Here is an 18,094-nt window from a genome sequence, read left to right as displayed (position 1 = left end):
GAGGGCAAGGAGTGTGCCTGAGTGGCCTTCTGAGGCAGTAGGGCCTCGGGGAACGAATGTTTTCTCAGCGTAAATCGCAAGGACAAGAGGCTCAGGGCCTTTCAAAGGCCTCTCCCCTGGGAAACGGACGGACGGGGACCCCGAAGGGAGACGGGCTGGCACGCCGGCTACCTCGTCCCCACGCCTCCCCAGAGGGGCGAGGTCCCGGAACACGGCCAGTCGGTGTCTTCGCGTCCCGACACCCAGGTCGGGAGATGACAGCTATGGGGAGACGCAGGAGCAGCAGCGCCGGGGACCAAAGGAAGAGGAAAAGTCAGCTTCACACGAGCCACTCACCGGCCACGCCACCTTTTCCCTGCGCGCCGAACCAGAAGCTGCCGCGGGGCATGCCGGGACTTCCTGAAGCCCGGACGCAGGCGCAGGGGCTCAACCCGAAAAGAGTGGGACAGGACACGCAAGCGCGGCCTGAAGGACACTTTAATTTGTCTGGTTTCCGCCTTCTGCTAATGGACAGCAGTCCTCACCAGTAAATGGACAGGATCCTCTTGGCGTCAAGCCCTGGGACCAATCACGCTTTTGGAGAGTACCGGGCCCTTGTTAAGGCTCTCCTATTGGTTGCTGTTAAGTGGGTCAGGTGCTTCTGCTTTTTGACTTGGATGGGTTTTCCTTCCAACACTGGTGTTGCTCAGAGCGTTTTACAGATGGGACAGCGACAGTAGTAAGAAAAAAAAAAAAAAAGTCACGCTAGCGGTATGCTAAGGCACAGTTGTAAACACGTTCATACTAAGTAATCCTAACAACCATCCTATTGTTTCGGAAAGGGTTGTTAACATTAGGCAGGGAGACATAAAGGAACTTCAGGGAGGCAGGATGCACCTCCAAGTGGGAGCCTGAAGAAGGGGCAGCGGAGTTTGAGAAAAGAGGATCAGATAAACATATTCCGGACGTGCCTGGGCTGGATGCCGTGCGTGGGGTCTCACAAACTTTCTGATGTTCCAATAAAAAGCCAGGGACCCAGTCAGGACCCCTCTCTCTCGAGAGCTCTATACTTGCCCTCAATAAACTCTTTGCCCACTCCCTTGTCCATGAGATTCATTCTTCGACTCCATGAGAGATAAGGACCAGCGTCTCTCCCACCCTCCTGTAACACTATGAAGTCAATAGTATTACTATTTTCATTCTCTAGAAGGGGAAACCAAAGAGAGTTTTCAAGCGACTGTCTACTGACAGAAATAGGGCTAGAACCTGCTTCTAACCCAGTGATATCTTCCCCGTTTCATATCTTAATATTCCACGAGTACCAATCATTGTCATATTAAAAAGAAATCTCCCCATTCCTTATTTCCCAAGCAACATTCTCTCTCTACAGAGGAAATAACTGTTATTTGTGTGTTTATCTTCCTGTACCTTCATATGCAATTTTGCCCATTTACTTTATCTTGAAGGTTTTCTATTTCAATATATCGACCTCATCTTTCATTTTTAGGCCGTTGCGTTTAGTTATATACCATAATGTATTCAATCCTCAATCATTACTTCTTTGATAGACATTGAAACACTTTCCTAATTTTCACATGTGTGTGTTATTCTAGATGGGAATATTCCGAATATGTTTTGAAGAGGGAGCTGATGGATTGAGATCCTGAGTGTGAGGGCAAGAACAATGGTCTGTGTTTTCTGGACCTTTCATCCATCCACCACTTATGGAGGCACCTTGAAGGATTAGCACTCCATCAGGATATAAATGGAGGGAGGTGTTATATGATATACACTGATAAACCTTCTTAGAGAAAGCATTCCACTATGATTAAGAATAACACACACGGGAATGCATACTGGTGCAACCACTCTGGAAAACAGGGTGAAGTTTCCTCAAAAAATTAAAAATAGATCTACCCTATGACCCAGCAATAGCACTGCTAGGAATTTACCCAAGGAATACAGGAGTGCCTGATACATAGGGGCACTTGTACCCCAATGTTTATAGCAGCACCTTTCAACAATAGCCAAATTATGGAAAGAGCCTAAATGTGCATCAACTGATGAATGGATAAAGAAATTGTGGTTTATATCCACAATGGAATACTACTTGGCAATGAAAAAGAATGAGGGGCGCCTGGGTGGCTCAGTCGGTTAAGCGGCCGACTTCGGCTCAGGTCATGATCTCGCGATCCGTGAGTTCGAGCCCCGCGTCGGGCTCTGTGCTGACAGCTCAGAGCCTGGAGCCTGTTTCAGATTCTGTGTCTCCCTCTCTCTCTGGCCCTCCCCCGTTCATGCTCTGTCTCTCTCTGTCTCAAAAATAAATAAAATGTTAAAAAAATTAAAAAAAAAAAAAGAAAAAGAATGAAATATGGCCTTTTGTAGCAATGTGGATGCTTAGCATAACTGGGGAGCGTTATGCTAAGTGAAATAAGTCATACAGAGGAAGACAGATACCATGTGTTTTCACTCTTATGTGGATCTTGAGAAACTTAACAGAAGACCATGGGGGAGGGGAAGGAAAAAAAAAGTTAGAGAGGGAGGGAGCCAAACCATAAGAGACTCTTAAAAACTGAAAATAAACTGAGGGTTGATGGGGGGTGGAAGGGAGGGGAAAGTGGGTGATGCGCACTGAGGAGGGCACCTGTTGGGATGAGCACTGGGTGTTGTATGAAAACAATTTGACAATAAATTTCATATTAAAAAAAAAATAAAATCCAGATTCCTAAGAACCCCTAAATATAGTAAACCAGACTCTACGAATGGAGCTTGGAAATATGAATTTTAAGTAGGGCAATTACATAATTCATTGCCAAACTGTGACACTTTTAGGGAAAGGGGGCACTATTAGTCATGTTGTAAAAATTGTCATACACCTAGAAGAGTCATAAATTTTATTTTACCGTGATGTGTGAGAATCACTGACCAAGGTTCTAATCCTTTCATGGTGAGACCCGGGTATGTTCCCTCCTTTAATTCTCTCATAGGCCACAACAAGGACAAGGCCCTGAGCTGATGGGCTGAGCCAGCAGCTACATTGTTGCCATTAGGGTGAGCAGAAGTAGAAGCTGGCCAAGAGTGTGAGAGCAAGGACAACTGGTGTCCTAGCTAGGTCCTGGCCCACATGACCTCCTGCTACCTTGAGAGATGCTGACTGTGGTCACCACAAATGAAGCTGACAGGACTAGTCCTGGTGGCTCCTTGAACGACCAGGCTCTTTTCACCCAGAGAAGACTTGAAGGTGACTGCAGTCACACAAATTATGCCCCATCTAAATTGGTGGGAAAGAACACGTGTGTTAAGTCAGACAGCCCAGAGCCAACAACAGCCACCTAGGGAGATGTGACACCCTGCCATCTGCCACGTGTCCAGTGTGGCATTGCAGCCTCCAGTTCCGGTGGCTGGACTATTGTATAAAAAAAAAAAGAAAAGAAAAGAAAAAAGAAAAAAAGAATAACACCCAGCAAGGGTGCCTGAGTCGCTCAATCGGTTAAGCCTCCTGCTTTGTCTCAGGTCATGATCTCAGGATTCGTGAATTCCAGCCTGGGTTAGGGCTCTGCACTCATGGCTTGGATCCTGGAGCCTGCTTCAGATTCTCTGTCTCTGTCTCTGTCTCTGTCTCTGTCTCTCTCTCTCTCTGTCCCTCCCCACTTGTGCTTTCTCTCTCAAAAATAAATAAAACATTATAGAAAATTTTAAAATATGACACTGAGAAGTTTTCACTAAGCACTCCCATAAATGATCTATTTGGTCCTTACAATGTTCCTGTCCGCTATTCTGTTCATTTCCTAGATGATGAAATTAAGTGCTGGAGAGATCAGATCCACTATCATATCTCATTTGCACAGTACACCAAAATGCCCAAGCCTCTTGGTTCCTAGTGTCATGAACTTTCTAAGGTATGCTGATGCCTCTCTATTCAGAGGGCAATGTAACTAGAGCACTACAATGACAGAAAGGAGAGAGAGAACAGAGTCTGATCTGGGAAAAATCTGTAGCTTTAGTCACATGTCTCCCCGGCCACCTAGAAATTTCTTTAGTGCACTCTTAAGGTCCATGTTCCTGACGCTGTAGATAAGAGAGTATGAGTGTATGTTAAGAACAGGAGAGGGGCGGCTGTGTGGCTCAGTCGGATGAACGTCCAGCTTGATTTCGGTTCAGGTCATGTTCTCATGGTTCGTGAGTTAGAACCCTGCTTCAGGTTCTGTGCTGAGGGTGCGGAGCCTGCTTGGGATTCTCTCTCTCTGCCTCTCCCTCCCCAGCTCTCTCTCTCTCTCTCAAAATAAATAAATTAAAAAAAAAAAACAAAACAAAACAGGATAATGGGGCATTTGGCTGGCTCAGCCAGCAGCGTATGTGACTCTTGGTCTCAGGGTTTTGAGTATGGGCCCCATGTTAGCATAGAGGTTACTTTAAGATAAAATATTTTGGGGGGCATCTGGGTGGTTCAGTTGGTTGAGAGTCTGACTTCAGCTCAGGTCACGATCTCATGGTTCATGAGTTCAAGCATCAGGCTCTGTGCTGACAGCTTGGAGCTTGGAGCCTACTTCTGATTCTCTGTCTCTCTCCCTCTCTCTCTCTCTCTGCCCCTCCCCAGCTCATGCTCGCTCTCTCTCTCTCAAGAATAAATAAACATTAACAAAATAAAAAAATAAATAAAATATTTTTTAAAAAGAACAGGATAAAGATAAGGAAATTGGTCTAACCAAGGAAGTAGCTGTTCTTAGGAGAGATTTAATCAGACATGACTATCCCATAGAGAATTCCTGTACCACTTGGTGGGATCTACAGGTTTCTAAAGCTTTGCTCCCCTAGTCCTTGGCTTAGAAGATCTTGGCCAGCTTCTGTAATGTAGATATGGTTGACAAGGGTCAGTCATATGGAGACCAGTAGGATGATGATTGTTGTCACGAAGACTTTGACGTTTTAAAAAAATTTATTTTATTTTATATTATTTTAGAGAGAGAAAGAGCACATGAGCAGAGGAGAGGGGCAGAGCAAGGGAGAGAGTCCCAAGCAGGCTCACCTCAGCTCAGAGCCCCAGGTGGGGCTCAGTCCCACAACCCTAGGGTCACAACCTGAGCCAAAATCAAGACTCAGACACTGAAATGACTGTGCCACCCAGGCACCCCAAGACTTCAAACGTTTGAAACCTTTATGGCCACATATAACTTCATCCAGGCAGGCATGTCATAAAGGAAATGATCAACCATGGTGCTGCTCACAGAGGAACAGCTATAGCGTGGCAGGCATCTGAAATAGGGAGTCACCAAAAACATTCTGCAAGGCCATGGGGCACCTTGGTCAATCAGTGGGTGAAGAGCCTGACTCTTGATTTCGGCCCAGGACATGGTCTCACAGTTGTGGGATCGAGCCCTGCATTGGACTCTGTGATGAGAGTGAAGACTGCTTGGGATTCTCTCTCTCTCTCTCTCTCTCTCTCTCTCTATCTCTCTGCTCCTCCCCTCTCTTCCAAAGAAATACAAATAAAATTTTAAAAATTATAAAACTAACACAACGTTTTGCAAGGCCAGAGTTGCCAATTTCAAGCAGTCACATCACTGCTTGACCACAACACAGCGGAGGACCAACAGATGGCAATCTGTGGCTGTGGCTATCATTGACGAGAGAATGCTCTCAGAGGAGTTGAGGGACAGAACAAAAAAAGAAAGAAAATCACCTATAATCTTACGGTATATTTGTGTGTGTCTCCGAGTTTTCTGGTGTTCTGGGATCAACATTTTTGTAATTATCGAAATGACATAAAACTTCTTGCATGGCTGCAGAAGTTTTTGTGGTTCACATTTTTCTGTAACTTTTCACTACACATCTCACTTGTGATATTCATCCAAGTAGGTGCATATAGCTCTACTTTATTTTTATTGCTGGATAATATTCCGCTAAATGACTACCGCATTCATTCATCTATTCTGTTAGTGGATATTTGGGCTGTTTCAGGATTTTATTATAAACAGTGCTGCCGTGAACATTATTGTACATGTAAACAGGTGTATTTTTTAAGACTTTATCTAGGGTGTGTCCCAGAGAAATAGGTCTTTGGTGTGTAACATCCTCAACTTTACTAAATAATGCCGAAGTGGTTGTACTAGTATCCCCCTCCTCCAGCAGTATTTAAAAAGTGCTAGTTCAGGGGTGCCTGGGTGGCTCAGTCAGTTAAGCATCTGACTCTTGGTCTTGGCTCAAGTCATGATCTCATGGTTTTGTGAGTTCGAGTCCCACATCAGGCCCCACGTTGACGGTGCAGAGCCTGCTTGGGATTCTCTCTCCTTCTCTCTGCCCCTCTTTCACTCATGCTGTCTCTGTCGCCCTCAAAATAAATAAACTTAAAAAAAATCGCTCCTAGTGGCAGCACCTGGGTGGCTCAGTCAGACGACCATCTGACTCTTGATTTCAGCTCAGGTCATGATACCAGAGTGATGGAATCAAGCCCCGGGTCGGGCTCCTCTCTCTCCCTCTGTCCCTCTCCCCTGCTTGCACTTCCTCTCTCTCTCTCCACACCCACCCTCTCAAAAAAAAAAAAAGTTCCTGGTGTTTTCATATCATTATGAATTCTTGGTATTTTCAGTCTTTTAAATGTCTACCAGCCAGAATTAATAAAACAGTGTTTCATTTTGGCTGTCACTTGAACCCCTGATTCCTAATGAAATTTGCTATGTTGTCATATATTATCAAAAAATTATGTTTCAGACAATTAGGAACTGAGACCTCAAGTATTGCTCCCAATTTCTAGGGATGCTTTCCCTGCCATTTGTCATTTCGTTCTCTGTACAGCTCTGAGTCATCTACCCTTCACATTTGGCCCTTTGTCAACTGTTTCCCCTCTTTCTTGTCTGCTTCTCCCTACACACAAAGCTTGGGCCCAACACTCTTGGTTTGTTTTTCAAAAGAGGGTTCATATGAGCCTTCACTGGAGCCTGAGAATAATGGGACTACAGCACAGAAAACGGAAATCAAAATCGGAGAGCATTCCCTTCTCATTATTGGACATTGCTTTTACAGGGGTCCCCCCGCTGATCATCTTTTTGGGTTTTGCCTGACACAACGTTAATGGGGTCTAAGCATCTTCTGCAAGAGAAGCGTCCCTTTTGAGGCATCTGGGTGGTTCAGTCCATTAAGTGTGGGATTTGATTCCAGCTCAGGTCATGACCTTGTGGTGGTGACATCGGGCTCTGCCCTGACAGAGCAGGGCTTGCTTGGGATTCTGTCTCTCTCTCTCCTTGCCCCTCCCTTGCTCACACTCTCACAGTAAATAAATAAAAACTCTTAGGGGTGCCTGGGTGGTTCAGTCGGTTAAGCATCTGACTTCAGCTCAGGTCATGATCTCATGGTTCATAGGTTTGTGCCCCACATCGGGCTGTGTGCTGACAGCTGAGAGCCTGAAGCCTGCTTCGGATTCTGTCTCCTTCTCTCTCTGTCCTTCCCCTGCTCATGCTCTCTCTCCCAAAATAAATAAGCATTAAAATTTTTTTTAAAGCAAAAACTTTTTAAAAACCTCTCTTTTGGGGCGCCTGGGTGGTGCAGTCGGTTAAGCGTCCGACTTCAGCCAGGTCACGATCTCACGGTCCGTGAGTTCGAGCCCTGCGTCAGGCTCTGGGCTGATGGCTCAGAGCCTGGAGCCTGTTTCCGATTCTGTGTCTCCCTCTCTCTCTGCCCCTCCCCCGTTCATGCTCTGTCTCTCTGTGTCCCAAAAATAAAAATAAACTTTAAATAATAATAATAATAATAATAAAATAAAAAAAATAAAAACCTCTCTTTTTAAATTTAATGTCTTCACTCTCCTTGTCTCAGTCCCCTAATTCTCCCACCAGAAAAACAAATGAAGTTAATATACTCTCTTTGAGATATGTATAACCTTACCAATAGTAATAAGGACACTTAGGGTCTAGAAATAGGCTTCTAAATACCATTTGAGATAAACGGCTGGGCTAGGGCAAGGATAATACAAGATCATTGAGCATCGAATAGCTTGTGGTTCCAGAGAGGAAAAAGTGCTCAAATAATGTGGGGAAAAGTCAGAAAAACAAAAGTTTGAATGGACTTCCACTAATCAGATAGCAGACAATATAATAATAGTAATACATTACAAACTACTGAATAAAACAGGAAACCTTGATTTTGTAACATGTAAATAAACAAATACACTGAATTTCATTAGTAACAGGGTATTTACATGGTTTCAAATTACTTCACCATTAAAGTTACTAATTATAAAAGGAATAGATAAAATACAGGAAGAGCCTGGCAGACACCATCTTCACTTAAGATGATTTAAGTAATGTCTTTAGCAATGGGACACATTGAAACATACCTGATCTTAGTTGGCTCAGGCTGCCATAACAAAATACCGTAAACAGAGTGACGTAAACAGGAATTTACTTTCCCACGTTTCTATAGGCTAGAAAGTCAAAGATAAGGGTTCTGGGAGGATTAGGTTTCTGGTGAAGGCTCTTTCCTGGCCTGCAGATGAACACTTTGTTCACATGTGGTATTTTCTCTGAGTGGGTGTGGATAAAGGTCTCTTCCTTTCTTCCTCGTTTACTAAGGTCACCAATTTTATCGGATTAGACGCCCACCTAATTACCTACCTCTAATTAACTCCCAAAGGCCATATCTTTAAAGACAGTCACATTGGGGTCAGGGCTTCAAGGTATGAATTTGGGGGTGGAAGGACCCAATTTGGTCCATAGAAACACCTGATAGGACACAAAGAAGGCAACATCACTGCTGTGGTTTCCTGACAGAGAGGCAAAACTTGAATCTAATTATGAGGAAGCATGAAGCTCAAATTGAGGGATGTTTATAAAATAAGTGGCTAATGATCTTTAAAGTGTCAACGTTGTTTATGTCAATAAAAGACTGAGGAACCATTTCAGACTGACAAAGACTAAAGAAACGTGATGGGGCTCCTGCCTGGCTCAGTCAGAAGAGCACGTGACTCTTGATCTTAGGGTTGAATTCAAGCCCCATGTTGGGTGTAGAGATTACTTAAAAATAAAATATATTTTTTAATTTTTTAAATATTTTATTTTATTGAGAGATACAGAGTGTGAGTGGGAGAGGGGCAGAGAGAAAGGAAGACACAGAATCTGAAGCAGGCTCCAGGCTCTGAGCTGTCAGCACAGAGCATGACGCGGGGCTCAAACTCACAGACTGTGAAATCATGACCTGAGCCGAAGTCGGACGCTTAACCAACTGAGCCACCCAAGCGTTGGATCCAGTTCTCAGAACCAAGCAAGGAACCATTATAAAGCTGTGACCTGAACCAATTGAAACACAGCAACTTCTGGACTGTCCTAAAATCATTTGGTTATATTTCTGAGAGCCGTAATACTAACATTTGAGGCTAAATCTACGGTTGTGTGTTCCACTTCATCTTGAACCCAACCTAATTTTGATTTTCTGTTGCATTTTTGGTAATCGGTGCTCAACCCTGTGACAAATAGAAATTCCTTCTCCCAATGTCCTTTTGTCCACCCTACATATGGACTTCTGGAACATTGTACAGCTGGTAATTGGCTAAGGAGACATTCCCCACAGAGGCTTCTCACTCCTCAAATGGAAGGTCCTGCTTCTGCTTTTCTGCACAACCTTCTTCCCAACTATCATCGTAGTCCAAGAGGGCAGCCACCTTCCTCTGTACACCAATCAGGGCAAATTTGCTTCTGCCCTAGGTTGCGTGTTTTTTGACACAAGACTCACCTAAGATATGCAAGGGGTAGTTACCAAACGACTCCTTAATGTATATTGCACTCACATGAGAAATGAAAGGCAACCCATCCTCTCTCTGTAGCCCATCGATCGACAGAAACGTATCTTATGCACATAAACACTGGAGCACAGGGGAACAGAGTGCAAGGATAGGGGAGAAGCCAGAGAGGCAGGGAGAGATGGCTGCCTTGTCCACTTGAAAAAACGAACAACCTAGGGGTGCCTGGGTGGTTCAGTTGGTTAAGCGTGCAACTTCGGCTCAGGTCATGATCTCCTGGTTTGTGGATTCAAGCCCCGCGTCAGGCTCTGTACTGACAGCTCAGAGCCTGGAGCCTGCTTCAGATTCTATGTCTCCCTCTCTCTCTGCCCTCTCTCCTGCTTGCACTCTCTCTCTCAAAAACAAATAAACATTTTTTAAAAAAATTTTTAAAAGAAAACATGACCAACCTGGATTGTCTCAGGTAAGAAGTCAGTCCTTCTTTCCTATCAGCTAGTCATGTAAGCTCCTCATTGTGCCCACCAGTGTTACATTGGCTCAGAGGAAGGCAGATTTCTGTTCAGGATCAAAGTCCACATGGAACCACAGAAAAGGTTCCGCAGCTCTAGTAGATAGCTGCCTCTATTTGTATGAGCTAGGTTATGCTGCAGAAACACACGACACCAACACCTCAGTGGTTTAACAAAGGTTTATTTCTCATTCCCATAAAGTCCATCACAGGTCTGGGCCATGCTCCAGAACAGCTCCTCACCAAGGGGCCAGGGGGCACAGCGCTCAGCATTCCAGACTACTTTGACCCTCTGGCCCCTTCCTGTGTGGGCTTCCATGATTGACGCAGAAGAACACTACCGAGTCTTGCACCAACAATGAAAGGCTTCAGCCCACAAGTGAGGCTTCTGCTCACAACCCATTACCCAAAACTACCTTGTGACCCTAACTTCAAGTAGCAGAAAACCACAATCACTCTCTCTACTCTTCACTAGAATACGAGTCCCATGAGAGTGGATTTCCAGGTCTTTTGTTCACTACTATCTTCTCAGTCTAGAACGGTGCCTGGGCCCACAAGACATCCCCATCAAAGTGAATGAATGTAGCACCAGGAAGATGTCCACATGTATCCCGGGATGACACAGTACCAGTAGTCGAAGGATGAGGGCGTTGGGTAACAGCTATGCAGACGGGAGCTTCAGAGCTGGCTGTGCTTACGAAATCATATTTGAATCATCTTGAAGAAAATAAAGTCTCATTGAGGGTGCCAGACCATCACGAGACTTAAACCATAAAGCACTGGAGTCAAAGACCAAAGCAGCTAAGCACTATCACCACCAGCAGCGCTCAACTCCTCAAAGGAGTTGCCAATAGCCATAAATGCACCTGCTTCCTAAGCGTAGTCAGTCTGCCCAGCATATCATGGGGAGCAGGGGAAAGGGAAAGAAACGCACGGTGAGCATCTACTACTGGCCAGGCTGTGGAGTGCTTTTCCTTCACCAGCCCCTCTAGTCCCCAGAATAACCTTGAGATGAAACACAGTTTTCTTTCACAGAGGACGTGGAGGCTTAAGTGTTTCAGTAACGAATCAAACCACAGGAATGTCTTATAAGCTAGAAACAGACACAACACGTCATCCAGTCTGGCCCTGGAGGGATAACACACACATCCATCCTGCAAATCCTACCTTCAGGCCTGACTCATGCAGCTAAGTGACAACCAACGGACGTACCAACTATAGGGTACCGAACACGTCCTTGTAACCAGACCTTAACTTTTCAAGCCTTAACTTCATCATTTATAAGTCATTTGGAAGAGATCATTTAAACTCTTTCCTGATGCTACCTAAAAGCTCTAACAGGAATACATGTGAGTCATTGTTGTAGATAAGAGTTTCGGGAAGATCCACAGTCTATAGAGATTTTCAGTCATCTATCATTTATCACCTAAGGCTGTCGTTAAATGCTGTGTGCAAAACAGAGACATGTATACCCTGTCTGACTGATAATAGTTTACAGTGTAAGACAATCAACATGGATGTGGATTCAGCCAACCTTACCCACCACTCAGCAGTTCCCAAACTTTCCTCTTGGGAAACCAATCTTCAGCCACACCCAGTGAACCGCTTCCTGCCTGCAGCACACACTCCTTCCTAAACCTAACCCTCTGTTTTAAAACCAAAAGGCAAATTAAGAAGTAAATAAAAACCTGAGTTGATCCTGAACTCCCCAAAATTTCCCTTTAAGCCCCAAGAAAGTTTTAATATTCATGGTTGACATCATCAGAGGGAAAGGTCTATAGTTTCTTTTATTGCAGACAACTCTTCTTTACATGGAATATATAACATGTCTAAAAATTCCAACCCGTTTCCATACAATCTTATTGATATTGGGTCCTTTATCAACCACTACAAATGAGAGGTATAAATTAGTGCACTGGTCCTTCTTCTGACAGATTCCCTACTGGTGAAATAAATAGCATTTCATCACAATAAAAATGAGGCTAAAAGGATTTAAGAGCTAAGTTGCTAAAATATTTAAGAAGGAATTCAGGGGCACCCAGCTGGCTCAGTGGGTTAAGCATCCGACTCTTGACCTGAGCTCAGGTCATGATCTCACGGCTTTTGAGTTCAAACCCCGCATCGGGCTCTGCACTGACAGTGCAAAGCCTACTTGGGATTCTCTCTCTCTCCCTCTTTGACCCTCTCCACTCACATGGTCTCTCACTCTCTCAAAATAAATAAACTTTTAAAAAAAAAAAAGGGAATTCAAATGATGTCCAACTCTAGGAATAGGGTCCAATGACAAGGGAGAGGAAGAAAATCCAGTGTAGTTCTTGGATAATTCAACAATAGAACTCATATTTGCCCCCATGGGACTCTTGAAATTGGTAAGCCTACTACCTTGAAGGCAATGGTACACAATTAAACAGGCTGGTTATTGCTTTTTCTTTTGGAAGACCGTGCTACAGATATTTCTATTGTATGTGTTTCAAAGTCGCTGGAAAATCAACACAAAACCAACACCACGATGATCACAGAAGACTGATTAATTCAGAGATGTATTTGCTATTTGAAGGTGAATTTGCTGCCAGGTACAATCACAAAATAGTATATTCCTTACGCAGAATGTTCTTTGAACATCTTTCTGGCAAGGAATTCCCTGAAGATTTACACGTAAAAACGTTAACTAGTACAAAATTAACGCATCCCCTGCAGAGTCAACCTTGATTCTTTTCTGAGAAACATGTTTATATCACCAAATTTTCCATTGATGTAGAATTATTCATGCTTCATAATTTTGTATTTTTTCATAAACATCAGGGCTCGGCCGTACTTGGTGAATTTCCTCTTTTTGGAAGAAGTAGAAGCGTCCATTCAGTGGTGGTGTTTCTGGTGTGTAATAAGGCTTGACTGCCTGCTAGCTTCTCATGCTGATGCTACATGTGGGTTCTCCGGTGTTTAGTAAGGTGAGAATTCTGACTGAATTTCTTTCCACATACATAACACATAAAGGGTTTCTCTCCAGTGTGAGTTCTTTGGTGTGTACGGAGATTTGAATTTTGACTGAAGCTTTTCCCACACCAGGAACATTTGTATGGTTTTATTCCTTGGTGTATTGTTACGTGCTTATTGAGATCTGATTTCCCTCTAAAGCTCTTACCACAATGCTGACATTTATACGGCTTCACTTCAGTGTGAATTTTTTTGTGTTTAGTAAGATCAGAGGTAAGTCTGAAGTTTTTCCTACACTCCTGGCATGTAAAAGGCTTCTCTACTGCACGGGCTTTCTTGTGAAGATCCATAAGTCTCTGCAGCTCATCTTCCCAGATTGAAAGTTCCTTTGTTTGGTTCATTGGAAACTCTTGGTGCCACTTTGCCATCCTGTGTGTATCACCATGGTTTTCTTTGCCTGTTGTTTTCTGGGGAACTTTTGCTCGGGCCTTTTTTGATACTATGTCTCCTGGTGCTTGTATTTCTAAATCAGAAACACGTATAGGCTGATGGTTTTCAGTGTCACTTTTGTGCTTTATTCCTGTCAGAATAAACGTAACAGTCAGCCCACTGCACAGCAGAGCAAAACGACTACAGGAATGGAAAGGAAAATCCAATGATTGTTGACTACAAAATACAGATACACAGAATTTAAAACGTTAAGCCCTGCAAAGGTTGCTATCAAGGCATTCATCCTGTCCCATGGTGCATTTACCTGTAGGCAGCTCTCCAGGACTGTCCTTAAGCTCCGTGGACCCTTGAACCCATGGCTCTTCCCCTTGCTCTAGATACGAGATCACCTTAGGTTTGGGGAGCACAAACAATGCTGTGAAACGCAAAAAGTGAGATCAAGGACTGGCAACTCGACAAAGGTCCACCAACTCCATACGACTCCAGGAAGAGTAAAGGGCAGTTTACAGCGCTTTAACCCAAGGGTCACATAGGTAGACCCTCACATCCGCTATCAGGTTAACATGGTCCTCCATCTGTGGGTGGTACACAAGTGGACACGGGGAAATAAACCTAAGCTGGCTCCTCGGAAAGGCGAAAGGGCATGGGAATCCACCCACAACGCCCCTCTCCTGCCACCGAGACCGCCCCATATTAAACAAGATGGCACCAAGCCCGAGAGGCTGCAGGGAATACAGATTCGTTCTATTAATTCTTTAGGATCGGCCCAAGTCTGGCAGAACCAGGTGAAGGGCAGTGGGCTGCGTTATCACACGCACCAGTGATTCCTGTCATGGGAACAGTAAGTGTTTATTTGGCTCGTGAGTACCACGCACCAGATAGGGAAGCTTTTTCCCACTCTTAGAGTTCACCGGTTCTTGTCCAGGTGGAAGAAACAGACCAGAATCCCTCAGTGAAACTTTTCTAATTATACACTGCCAAACCGGGAAGTATGCATCACTCGGTCATTCAGGCAGTGTGTACTGACTGCCTGTCGTGTGCCAGGCACTCTCCTTGGGCTGATGATACAGTGGTGAGTAAGTTAAAGCACCCCGGTCTCATGGAACTTACCTTCTATTGGGAGAACGAGACAAGCAAACAGCAATAAACAAAGAGGTCAGCACGTGATACATGTTTTGAACAAAACTAAAGCAGAATAACTCAGCATTTAAGAGTCTGCTTCTCTGGGGCACCTGGGTGGCTCAGTTGGTTAAGCATCCGTCTCTTGATTTTGGCTCAGATCATGATCTCACTGTTTGTGAGATCAAGCCCTGCATCAGACTCTACGCTACACAGTGGAGCCTGCTTGGGATTCTCTCTCTCTCTCTGCCCCTTTCCCACTCACGCGTGTGCTCTCTCTCAAAATAAATAAACTTTATTAAAAAAAAAAAAAAAAAAAGATTCTGCTTCTCTGAAGCTATTTGAGATGAGGTCGTATGGAAGGCCTCTTTGAGAAAGTGATATTGGACCAGAAAGGTAAAAGGGAGAGATTTAGTATGTGGCACAAAATGTGCCAGGCAGAGAAAAGGGGAAGGTAGAAATGTGCGTAGCAAGTTCAAGAAACAGAAAGATCAGTGAGGATCAAGAGGCCTGAGCAAGGGCTCAAGTGGCAGGAGACGAGGGCAGGGAGGTGAGTAGGGTCAGATCCTGGAGGATCCGAATAAGCACTTCAGTAAGGTTTGGATTTTATTCTGAACGTGATGATAAGTCATTATAAGGTGCTGACACGGGAAATGTCATGATTTGATCAGTTTTTAAAAGATTCTGGCTGCTGTGTGGAAAACACAGAGTGGGAGGGCAAGAGTGGTGGCTGGCGTCCCAGTCAGAAAGTACCAAGGTCAGTCTGGTTAGACATGCTCCTAGCTTAAACCAGGAAGCTAAGAGCACAAGGGAATGAGATGTGGTTGTACTCAGGCTACACTATGGAGTCGAAAGGACACAGATACGTTAAAATGGGGTGCAACATAAGATCACCATAAAGAATGACTGTATGCTCTTTCCTTCTAGGAACTGGGTGAATGCTCTTTACTGAGATGAGAAAAAATATGAGAATGGATACGGGGTAGGAGGAAGAAAAATAAATCAAGAAATCTACATAAGATAAGGAATTTGTACTTGCAAAAAGCCCTCCGAGTGATTTGGACTTACCTCTCCCTTGTCCACACATTATCTAGTTGAGAAACAACCAGTTACTAGAACACAGCCTCTCACAGGAGTACCTTCCCAGTAAGCAGAGAATGTGATAGGTTACTCAACTTCTACCCAATGGGAGAGGGAGATTCTTTACCTAGAGAGATGACAGTCTCATAGTTTTCCCGCATTACATCATTGTAGAGGGCCTCCTGAGTGGGATCCAGGAACTCCCATTCTTCCTGGGAAAAATACATGGCCACTTCTTCAAATGTCAACAAGCTCTAAAGAAGACAATGGGCTTCAGCTCAGTACTTGCCACTAGAGAAGCAGCCCTACCATCTGGTCCATGGGAGACCCTGGGCACTCAAGGAATTAATAGCACTTTTTTTTTTTTTTTTTTTTTTTTTATACTGGGAAGGCAGAAAGGAAAAAGACAAGGGACCATCAATAGACTAGGTGGTGCCCAGGTCCCCAAGGAGAATATCAGGGCTAACATGCCTGTGAGCACCTGCAGGGCAGTGTGGGTCATGGGCAGCAGGGAAAGGCAGCGCTCAATGGCTGGACTGCACAGCTCACCTGGGATTTAGGCAAGACGAGCTCAGGTGCCACTGTCCAGTCTTTGGTGTTTGTCTTCTCAGAAAAGGCTAAGATCTGATGAACAGGCACAGCTATGGATAGAAAAAAGGCAGAGAATATTTCTCACTACTGTGAAAATCCTTCACTCATTTCCAAAAGACAAAAGATTCTCGGGCGCCTGGATGGCTCAGTCAGTTAAGCCTCCGACTATCAGTTTCAGCTCAGGTCATGATCTAGAGGTTTGGTGAGTTCGAGCCCTGCGCTGGGCTCTGCGCTGATGGTTCAGAGCCTGCTTGTGATTCTCGCTCTCTCTCTGCCCCTTCCCTACTCACAGTCTCTGTCCCTCTAAATAAATGAACTAAAAGAAAAATTTTTTTAATACAAAAGATTGTTTCTTTTAGTACAGATGGGATACGTTTACAAAATTAAGTGATACCTCGTAGTGACCTTCTCATAGTAAACAAGAATCAAGCATCTACTAATCCCTGAATCTGGTTCCCCAATAGGCTATCTTCAGTATTCACGAAGTCATTAACAGGAAATCTCACTTTTTTTATGTGATATATATTCTGAGTAGGGCAAAAATTAGAGGTATTTAAAACTGTAGAACTCAGGGGTGCCTGGGTGGCTCGCCGGCTGGGCGTCAGACTTTGGCACAGGTCATGATCGCACAGTTCGTGGGTTCGAGCCCCGCGACGGCCTCTGTGCTGACGGCTCAGAGCCTGGAGCCTGCTTCAGATTCTGTGTCTCCCTCTCTCTCTGCCTCTCCCCACTCACACTCTCTCTCACTCTCAAAAATAAATTTAAAAAAACATAAAAAAAAGAAAAAAAAAAACAAAACAACAACTGTAGAACTCAGAGTCCAGTGTGCCAGGAGAAGAAATGCAAAAGTAGAGATTAGCTTGATGAGTTCAAGCAACAGCAAAATCAGTACAGACAAGATAACTAAGCAGGACAGCAATGGAAGGACATTAGGGTAGGGAGGTGAAGCAGCCACATGTTGTAGGCTCATGGATACCTCAGTAAGGAATTTGGGTTTTATTCTGAGTGTTTATGAAGACATCCTAGAGTTCACAGCAGAGAAATTTCATGATTGATCAGGACTTTAAAATCATACAAGGATGAAACGTGACTGCGCCCAGACTACACTGTGAAGGTGGAGCCCAAAGGACAGTGCTGCGTTAGTAGTAGGATATGACAACAAAACCACAGTAAGGGATGACCACATTTTTCGTGCCTGTCATATTGCATGATGGTACCTTGTACGGGGATGGGAAATGTAAAAGAAGAGCACATTTGGAAAGGAGAAAGGGATCAATTATTTTAGGATAAAGAACGAGCACGTGCACTTGAAAAAAGCTCCCTGGGTGATTTGGATTTACCTCTCCCTTGTCCACACATTATCTAGTTGAGAAACAACCAGTTACTAGAACACAGCCTCTCACAGGAGTACCTTCCCAGTAAGCAGAGAATGTGATAGATGACTCAACTTCTACCCAATGGGAAACGGAGATTCTTTACCTAGAGAGATGACAGTCTCATAGTTTTCACGCATTACATCATTGTAGAGGGCCTTCTGAGTGGGATCCAGGAACTCCCATTCTTCCTGGGAAAAATACATGGCCACTTCTTCAAATGTCAACGAGATCTAAAGGAGACAATGGGCTTCAGCTCAGTACTTGCCACTAGAGAAGCAGCCCTACCATCTGGCCCATGGGAGACCCTGGGCACTCAGCGAATTAACAGCA

The 18,094-nt window shown here is 44.3% G+C and overlaps 1 protein-coding gene across 4 annotated transcripts; it reads right to left on the bottom strand.

Annotated features, from left to right (window-relative positions):
* Window positions 1-8,304: 8,304 nt before the first annotated feature.
* Window positions 8,305-18,076, bottom strand: LOC121025694 (zinc finger protein 75A-like). Of its 4 annotated transcripts, XM_040468356.1 has the most exons (5): window positions 17,868-18,067; window positions 16,347-16,438; window positions 15,925-16,051; window positions 13,903-14,013; window positions 12,727-13,728 (listed from the first exon to the last, which is right to left on the bottom strand). In XM_040468356.1, exons 1-5 carry the CDS (start codon window positions 17,965-17,967, stop codon window positions 13,133-13,135), a joined length of 1,026 nt encoding a protein of 341 aa, XP_040324290.1. In that variant the 5' UTR covers window positions 17,968-18,067; the 3' UTR covers window positions 12,727-13,132. The 4 variants fall into 4 exon arrangements, with proteins under 4 accessions (XP_040324293.1, XP_040324290.1, XP_040324291.1 ...); XM_040468359.1 differs by lacking the exons at window positions 12,727-13,728; window positions 13,903-14,013 and adding an exon at window positions 8,305-8,693 and having other exon boundaries at window positions 17,868-18,076; XM_040468357.1 differs by lacking the exon at window positions 13,903-14,013 and having other exon boundaries at window positions 17,868-18,069.
* Between the last annotated feature and the right edge of the window lie 18 nt (window positions 18,077-18,094).

Source organism: Herpailurus yagouaroundi, unplaced genomic scaffold, assembly GCF_014898765.1.
Source record: "Herpailurus yagouaroundi ecotype Mexico unplaced genomic scaffold, PumYag 67692, whole genome shotgun sequence".
Taxonomy (NCBI): domain Eukaryota; kingdom Metazoa; phylum Chordata; class Mammalia; order Carnivora; family Felidae; genus Herpailurus; species Herpailurus yagouaroundi.
This window is presented reverse-complemented; position numbering and strand designations above follow the sequence as displayed.

What these genes read in the sequence shown, in the direction of transcription:
- LOC121025694 (XM_040468356.1), bottom strand. Translation starts at nt 17,967, where the DNA reads ATGTATTTTTCCCAGGAAGAATGGGAGTTCCTGGATCCCACTCAGAAG. An exon ending in TCGTCTTGCCTAAATCCCAG is followed by an intron (nt 16,052 to 16,346) that starts GTGAGCTGTGCA and finishes TGTCTTCTTTAG; the next exon opens with AGCTTGTTGACATTTGAAGA. An exon ending in TGAGACTGTCATCTCTCTAG is followed by an intron (nt 14,014 to 15,924) that starts GTAAAGAATCTC and finishes TGCGTTTCACAG; the next exon opens with CATTGTTTGTGCTCCCCAAA.